General features: G+C 59.8%; 1 protein-coding gene and 1 pseudogene across 2 annotated transcripts in view; one reads left to right on the forward strand and one right to left on the reverse strand.

Annotated features, from left to right (window-relative positions):
• Positions 1-10: 10 nt before the first annotated feature.
• On the reverse strand, positions 11-3,923 carry LOC309805169 (proline-rich protein 22-like; annotated as a pseudogene). The gene is made up of 8 exons: positions 3,587-3,923; positions 3,352-3,427; positions 2,814-3,002; positions 2,605-2,733; positions 2,417-2,485; positions 1,660-1,783; positions 1,506-1,568; positions 11-1,114 (listed from the first exon to the last, which is right to left on the reverse strand). The product of its transcript is annotated as a proline-rich protein 22-like (transcript).
• Positions 3,892-8,700, forward strand: part of LOC309805294 (cation channel sperm-associated auxiliary subunit delta-like) — a gene marked incomplete at both ends in the record, with an annotated part of 16,578 nt that continues 11,769 nt past the window's right edge. Inside the window, 5 exons of the mRNA XM_082623229.1 lie at positions 3,892-3,987; positions 4,828-4,917; positions 5,661-5,719; positions 6,747-6,825; positions 7,285-7,337. Of these exons, the coding sequence (XP_082479355.1) occupies positions 3,892-3,987; positions 4,828-4,917; positions 5,661-5,719; positions 6,747-6,825; positions 7,285-7,337 (377 nt within the window). The remainder of the gene's footprint in view (positions 3,988-4,827; positions 4,918-5,660; positions 5,720-6,746; positions 6,826-7,284; positions 7,338-8,700) is intronic.

Consider the following 8,700-nt stretch of genomic DNA (forward strand, 5'->3'; position numbering starts at 1 on the left):
ACACTGCGCAAACAGCTCAAATTCGCTTTAATGGGGGGCGGCTCCCAGGTCCTGCCTGGGCCCCAAGGGGCTGGCGCTGGTGGGCACCGCGGCCTGCTTGCCCTTGCTGCCCTGCCTCCCCTTCCTGGCAGTCGGGTTGCCGGCCTTCCTCTTGCCCGAGGGCTTGGCGGTGGGGGCCCCCCCCGGGCGGGGCGGCGGCTCCTCATCCAGCACCTTGAAGTTGTAGAAGTAGTCCATGTCGGACACGGTATCTAGGACCTCGGGCACGCTGTAGTCCGAGGACTGCAGCTCGTCGGGCAGGTGCAGCGAGCGGATGTCGCTGGACGAGTCCCTGCCGCCCCCGCTGTCGGGCAGGGAGGGCCCAGGGGGCTTGCACGGGGCCCCAGCGGGCTCGGCGCCACCCGGCAGGCAGTCAAAGAGCTTCATCGTGTCCTCGAGCATCACCTTCTTGGGCGTCCTGAAGGCCCTGGCCACCTCAGGGGTCCTGGCCTCGCCTGCCCCCAGCGGGACCGCCTTGGGCTTCGTGGGGCCCGGCGGGTACAGCGGGCCGGGCCCGGCGCCGGGGGGCGGTTCCTTGAAGGCGAAGGTCAAGGGCTCACCAGGCCCATCCAGCCAGGTCAGGCGGCCCTTGAGAGGGCCATAGGCGCCAGGGGGCAGCGTGGCCTCGGCGGGCAGCGTGGTGAGCAGCAGGGGCAGCTTGCTCTCCTTGGGGGGCAGCGGGGGCGCCAGGCCTTGCTTGATCAAGGCGGGGGGCAGCTCCGTGAAGGCGGGGGGCCCTCTGTCCCCTACGAAGCCCAGGGCCTCGGCCCCGGCTCCCTTGGACTGGAAGCAGGGCATGCGGTACCAGGGCCCCGCGGGGGGCGGCTGGTAGTGGCAGAAGAGTGGGGGCAGCGGGGGCGGCACCGGGGCCCTGAGGCAGTGCTGTGCCTCGGGGAAGTAGGTGCCTGGCGAGGCGGGGCCCCCAGCCGCCAGCTTGTACAGGGACGACTGGCCAAAGTCGGTGGTGGCCCACTCGATTCGGTAGACGCGGGGGTCAAAGAAGCAGCCGCAGGGCGCCATCTGGAAACCTGTGGCCAGGGAGGGCGGCCCTGAGAGGGGCAGTTCTGGGACCCGCCTGGGGTGGACGGGGTCCAAACTGTGGGGCACGTCTGGGGCATGGAGAACACGGACCAATTTGGGAGTCCATTTGGGGAACAGGGACATAGGCTTTGCCTTTGGGGCCCTCTCTAGAGGTCAGGGGCCCCAGGCCTTGCTTCGGGGGCCCATCTGGGGGGCTGGGGACACCGGCCTGCCTTTGGGAGACCTGTTTGGGGAACAAGAAACATAGGCTTTGCCTTCAGGGCCCCATCTAGGGGATGAGGGACACAGACCTTGGTCCAGGGGTCTCTTTGGGGGACAGGGATTCGGGCCTTGCCTTCGGAGGAGGGAGCCATCTAGGGTCAAGGGTGGGAGCAAGATGCCCCTGCCCACTCCCCGGTCATCAAAGGTTGGTGGGAGGCCGGTACCTGCTGGAGGAGCTGGAAACACCTCTTTCTCCAGGTTTGGGGGGTGATAGACGTTGGAGGAACCTGTGGACAAAAACAGGCAGCTGGGTGGGGTCCTGAGGCTGGCGGGCAGAGCCCTGGTCCCTGCCCCGATGGGTGCCCCCCAGCCTCGTACCCGCAGTGGGAAGAGGCTCTGTGCAGGCGGAAGCAGGCTGGCTGCCGGGCCCTTTGGTGGCGTCCAGGCTCCAGGGACTGAAGGCTTCTTGGGGAGCGGCGGGTGCGTAGAAGGGTTTGGGGTGCTGCATGGGGAGGCGGGGGCCTGGCCAGGCAGGCCAGGAGGGCAGCAGTTGGGAGCACAGGCAGCCCACCCAGAGAGGAGGCTCACTGTCCTGTGTAGTTCTGTTTCTACGGTTACTCCAGGCACAGGCTGTGGCCCGCCCACTGGTCAGGGTTCCGAGTAAGGGGTGGGGGAGGGGCAGGGCAGGCAGGGGCAGATGGGAAACCAAGGCAGCCAGAGATGGGCGTCACAGAGAGCATGGTGGACACTGGGCCCGGTCTGCCGCCTTCCGCCTCCCACCTCTGCCAGCAATGCCTGCCTGACAGCTCCAAGGCCCCTTCCTTCAGGCAGCCCGCCCTGATCCACACCCACACAGGCCAAGGCCCCATCTCATGAGCTATGGTGGCTTGTTTGTGGTCAAGGCCTTTGGGCACCAGCAGTGGCCAGTATGGGGCTGGTGAATGAGTGAGGAAGGAGGGAGCTGCGGGGATGGGGATGGTGGGGGAAAGCTGGGGTGGGGTGGGGGGTGGAGCAGCATGAGACAGCCTTGGGGTCACAAAAAGGCCTGGGCTTTAAAAGAATAAAACTTATTGCCTTCTCATTCCTTGGGGAGCCCGCTGGGCGCTCAGACACCCCTGCCCGCCCCTGCAGCTACCTGTAGGCGTTGGCCTTGTGCTTGGGCAGGAAGACGAAATTGGGCGGCACCGGTCCCAGCAGCATCTCGCTGTGAGGAGGGCGGGAGCAGGGTCAGGCCTGGGGCGGGGTGGCCCCCGGCCCAGCTGGCCCCACACCCGCTGGCTCCCTGGTGCACTATCTCCCAGGGCATCGGCGGTTCCCGGGCACCTGATGCGGATCCAGTCGGCCGCCTTCTGGCTGGCCATGAGCGTCTCCAGGTAGTCGCGGCCCAGGTAGTAGGGCGGCCGCTCGTTGATCCTCTGCGGGAGCTGCTCCAGCAGGCCCACGGGCACGTACCTACAGACGGGGGGCGGGCGGCGGGAACGGGGTTGGGCCAGGCCTCCCCAAGACACCCCGCCCCGCCACCCCGATCCCACCTGCACAGGAAGGAGAGCCACTCAAGGAGGAAGTGGCGTGTCTTCTCCACGCCCTGCGTGTCCGAGCCCCAGTGCTCCAGGCCGTAGTGTGCGAAGTCCCGCAGGATGTCCAGGCACTCAGACGACGAGATGTCCCAATGCCGCTGCTCCTTGATCTCCGTGAACAGCCACGGCTTGAGCAGGGCGCTGCTGCAGACGGGCGGTGGTCAGCAGGCCGGTGGCGGAACCCCAGCCCCCAAACCCATGGTCCCCAACCTCCCGGCCATGCTCACACAACCTGCAAAGCCCAAGAGTTCCAAGCCACAACCCTGAGCCCACAGCTACAGAAAGTTCCAGTACCCTTCACCCCGGCCCCATAAGCAGCCACCTCTGACATCTCCCTGCCCGGGGAATAACAGAGCAGTGGGTGGGCTGGCGGGCTGGGGGCACCGGCGTTGGGCACAAACTCAGACGCGCCCTCACCTTCCCCGAGCTGCAGGCTGGGCGTTCAGGGGCAGCCCTGGCTGGTTCTTTGTATCCCCGCCCCGGGCACACTTACCGGGCGATCATGATCCCAGCGACGCCAGTCTGCATGGCGCGGTTGGCGTCCTCGGACGACAAGATGTCCCCGTTTCCTGAGGGACAGAGACTGGGGCCTCAGGGAGCTGTGTGCAGGCAGGGATGCCGGGGCTTTGGGAGTTCTCGTCAGCCCAGCAGCATTCCCCATCGGGGCACGAGGGGGCCCAGGTGAGGAGTGGGCCCCGGTGCGTGGCCTCTGGTGGCAGGGGACCCACCGAAAAGGGGCATGGGGCTGGCTGCTGTCACGCACTGCTCGATGTAGTGCCAGTCGGCCAGCTTGGTGTAGCGCTGCTCCAGCGAGCGGCCCTGGAGCTGGAGGAGAGGCAGCCAGGTAGGGAGGGAGGGAGGGGCAGGGGGCGGAGAATCAGACAGAGACAGAGAGAGAGAAAGACCCAGAGAGCCCGGGAGAGACAGACTGAGAGAGACAGACAGACACACAGACGGACAGGTGGAGACAGAGATGGAGGGAGAGCCAAAGACCAGGAGGGAGGAGCAGGAAGGGAGGAATGGTTAGAAAGGGATGCGCCTCGGGGGTCCCAACACCCGCTGCGCCCCGAGTGAATTGGAGTTGACGGCCCTCATGATACCCCAGCCCAACACATCACCAATCCCACTAGCAAGCATGCTTTATCTGTTTGACAAGTGTTTCTGATACCTGGCATCCCTAGCATCCCTGGCCTCACATCCTGTGCCCACAATTCCCAGGCTCTGGAAATTCCCTGCCATCCTCCCGGAAGACACACTCACTCAGGAAGCCCCCTAGAAACTCCTCTTCCTCCTCATCAGTGTCCACATGCCTGGCCGTGGCTGTCCATCTGCCAGCCCAGCCTCCTCTCCCACCACCTCTGTGCCGGCTCTCCACCCTTCTTCGGAGCTGCCCCAGAACCTTTCCAAAAATGCCTTTTCCTCCCTCTCAGCTCAGCCAGCGCCGGCTTCCCTCCTGGAGGGGATGCCTGAAAAACAGTGGGCGTTCCTGGACCTGAAACACATGTGTCCAAGCCTGGACTCTTGGGTGCAAACAATCAAGCTGAAAACGGGGATGGGGGGTGGTGGGCCAGTGTAAGGATTCAAGGGGATGTCTAGCCAGCTGGGACCAGGGCCCGCGAGGGGGCGCCAGGCTGGCTCTGGCTCTTGCCTTGTGTCCTCTCATCTCCCCCCCTTCCCCCACCCCTGCAGGACGGGCCCCTCCGCGCACCAGGGACAGTTCTGCGTCTTACAGGCTGCAACCCCAGGCTGTCTGCACAACGGGACTCAGAGCCACAGTTAGGGGGTGTGGATGACACGAGGGTGGGGGGGGGCGAGTGCATTTGGGGACGGAGCCGGCAGCTGCGTTTGCAGAGCAAGCTGGGTCTTCAGTTTGAAGGGGGACCGGGGTCACCTGTGGGTGCGCCCCCAGCTGCTCCCCACCGCGCCTGCTGGCGCCTTACAGAGCGTGTGTCTCCCATCCCGCCCCCAGGTGATGGTGAGCAACCCCCATTCCCTGGGGCTGCAGGCTGTCATCTACGAGGATGGCTACACCTACGACGGGAACACCAAGCACAGACTGGTGAGCTCGCTCCTCCCCCGCCCCCTCCCCCGCCAAACCCAGATCAACGGGAGAGGGGCTCCGCCTTGGCCGACTGGCCCAGACAGGTCCAGCCGCCTCAGGGTGTCCCTCGTCGGACCTCCTTCCTGCTTCCCTTCCTTACACACACCCAGATAAGGTGCTGTGGAATGTTGAGGGGACACAGCCCCCACCCCTCCCCCACCCCAGGCAGGCCGCAGTCCCCCAGAGAGTGAGGGCAGCAGGTGTCACACAGAAGGGTCAAGGAGGATGTGGTGGGGAGCCTGACCCACCCGGGGAGGGCGTGACACCTGAGTTAGCTGGGTAAACCCAGGCATCAGGAGACAAGCCGTGGCTACCGGGAGGGTCTTGGCCAAATATGGGTCTGGGGGATCCATAGGGCGGAGCCAGGCCTCACAGTCACACCAGGGAGTTGGGACTTGACCCCAGACCACAACAGACTCTTTGGATCAGACCATGTCACATCACAGCTAAGTAGGAGGGGAAACTAAGTCACGCCCCACTCTGGGTCCCCGGGACAAAGGCAGGGAGCTTGGAGAAGGGGGGTCATTCCCATGAGCTTCCAGAAGCCTTTCACGGGCTTAGAACCAGAGGCAGGCTGGATGGCTCCCGGGTTCCTCCTCCCAACACCCCCATCCTGCCCTCCGTCTCTCCTGAACCCTGACTGCGGGATCACCCTGGGCTGTTCCACTCTTGTAGCTGCATTTTCTCTTTTGCTTCTGCAGAACATTTCACTGAAGCAGCAGCAGCACTGGGGCAGGGCTGACCCCACCTTCACCTCCAGGTATGTCATCACCCGGATGGCAGTGGTGGGTGGCCCCTTAGCAGGAGCCAAGGAATCAGGGCCGAGATCCAGACCCCCCACTCCAAGGACAGTAAGGCGAGAACGATTAAACTCTTACGGAGAGACAAATACCATATGATATGACTTATTTGTGGAATCTAAACCGTGACACAAATGGACTTATTTATGAAATAGAAACAGACTCAGATATAGAGAACAGACTTGTGGTTGCAAAGGGGAAGGGGGAGGTGGGGGAGGGATGGGTTGGGAGTTTGGGGTTAGCAGGTGCAAACTATTATATATAGGATAGGTAAACAACAAGGCCCTACTGTATAGCACAAGAACTAGATTCAATATCCTGTGATAAACCATAATGAATCTGAAAAAGAATATATATACAGGGCTTCCCTGGTGGTGCAGTGGTTAAGAATACGCCTGCCAATGCAGGGGACACGGGTTCAAGCCCTGGTCTGGGAGGATCCCACATGCCGTGGAGCAACAAGGCCCGTGTGCCACAACTACTGAGCCTGCGCGTCTGGAGCCTGTACTCCGCAACAAGAGAGGCCGCGACAGTGAGAGGCCCGCGCACCGCGACAAAGAGTGGCCCCCGCTTGCCACAACTAGAGAAAGCCCTCGCACAGAAACGAAGACCCAACACAGCCAAAAATAAAAATAAATTTAAAAATTAAAAATTTTTTTAAAAAGAACAATGAGAAAACATTGTATGCAGCTAGGTGATAATAAAACGGGCTCAGATGCTCTTTTCAATAAGTAATTATATATCAATTAACAAAACTGACTCAAGAAGAGGAAGAAACTAGAGGGAGGGTGGTGCCACCATGTGTGAGCAGATGTTCTTGGTCAATATTCTGGACTGGATGAACAGATGAATGAATGAATGGAGAAATGGATGGATGGATGGATGGATGGATGGATGGATGGATGGATGGGTGGATGCATAGATAAATGAATGAGTGGGTTGTTGATGCTTTTTACTGCAATAACACACACTCCCATTGCCTTGCAGCATAAAGAGACCCACAATATCAACCATCACTCTGGACATAGCCAACAAAGAAATTTCATGCTTGGACCTTAAGCCACTGGTATGACCAAAACTTTTGCTGTCCCATACTCTTTGTCCTTAGTGTTAAGACTGATGACAGCAGGCCTTGGCTGGCTTGTCCCCTAGCGGCTGGCTAAGCTCACACTCAGGATCTGGAAACGGAGGTGATTCTGCCCTGGTTGCCAAGGTCACTGCCCCTTCCCCATCGTCTTCCCCCAGGGCTGTGCCTCAGGACACACCAACCTGGGAGCAGGTGTACTAGCTGGGGGTTATCAGATGGCGGGACCTTAGCGGTGCCCCACAGATCAGGCAGGCTCTTAGGACTTGACTCTGTGAGTCCCAGGCACCTGGACACCGCATTGCGACCCAGGCGCAGGGTTTCCGGTCCCGGCTGCGTCAAGTGCGCCCCCTCGTGGGCTTTCATGGTGCCCTCGCTGACCGGTGTCAGCGTCCCCATCCCCGCCTTGTCTCTCCCCCCCACATCCCCCCGCCGCTGCAGACAGCCCTCATTTCAGTCGGTTGTGACCTGGAGAAGAAGATCGTCATTCAGAAGTGAGTATGTCGATATGGGGTGGGGAGGGGAGAAGTGGGGGGTGGCGAGGTGGGGAGTGGGGACGGGATGAGATGGTCACCATTGCTCCACAACTGCTAAAGTCGGGTGACACTACTCTGTCTGCTTTTGCATACGTTTAACATTTCCATAACGAACAGCTCAATAATTAATCCTAACAGATTAAGTTAGAGTCTACAGTGGGTGGCTGCCCTCTCCCACCACCCCCCCACCGACTTGGTGAAATTTACATGTTCTCCCTGCTCCCTCATCCTTTGCTCATTCCCTTTCTCCCTTTTAGTCCCTGAGTTCCTCATTTTGATGAAAATTGCTCAGAGAGGGCTTCCCTGGTGGTGCAGTGGTTAGGAATCCTCCTGCCAATGCAGGGGACACAGGTTCAAGCCCTGGTCCGGGAAGATCCCACATGCCGCGGAGCAACTCAGCCCATGCGCCATAACTACTGAGCCTGCGCTCTAGAGCCTGCAAGCCACAACTACGGAGCCCGCCTGCCACAACTACTGAGCCCACGTGCCTCGAACCTGTGCCGCGCAACAAGAGAAGCCACCGCAGTGAGAAGCCCACGCACCGCAAGGAAGAACAGCCCCCGCTCGCCGCAACTAGAGAAAGCCCGTGCACAGCAACAAAGATCCAATGCAGCCAAAAATAAATAAATGAAATAAATAAATTTATAAAACTGCTCAGAGATGTTGGGTTTAATCGCCTGCTGAAAATCTGAGGAACTTTGCCTCCAGGATCCATAGTTACTGCAGAGAACGCAGCCATGAGAGACCAGGAAAAAGAAAGGAAGAACCCCTGAAGACTGGCCCAACTGCCCTACGTTTTCCCCTTCGGGCGGTGGTGTGCCAGCAAATGAGCGACAGCCAGTTCTGGGGGGGGCCCAGATTTGTAGCATTTGCCAATTCCCGTGGTGTAAATGCTCCCATGGAGCCTACAGATCACTACCAAAGTGAGTCTCTACTGGCTCATGAAACTCCTGAGGATAGAACAGCTGTCTCTCGGAGCTAGTAAGAGCCAGCCTCAGCGCTCCACTGCATGGGGCAATAATAAAGTCAAGTGACGGTTCTACCAGATTTTCCCCCCAAAAGGGAAACGCTTTATTGAGTCAATAAATGATGTTAGCAGTATTTAGAACATATGTGCAGGAAAGTCTTTAAAACAATCTTTTCAAAGCTGCTGCCATAAAGAGAGTGGGAAAGGTATTTGCCACACGTGTAACTAAAAAGGGACTTGTATCCAGAATTTATAAAGAATTCCTACGAATCAGAAAAAAAAGTATAGAAAAAAATGGGCCAAAGGCTTAAGCACGCACTCCCCAAAAAAGGGGGGAAAAGGCTTATAAACACA

The sequence above is a fragment of the Mesoplodon mirus genome, assembly GCF_964341445.2.
Source record: "Mesoplodon mirus genome assembly, chromosome: 5".
Taxonomy (NCBI): Eukaryota; Metazoa; Chordata; class Mammalia; order Artiodactyla; family Ziphiidae; genus Mesoplodon; species Mesoplodon mirus.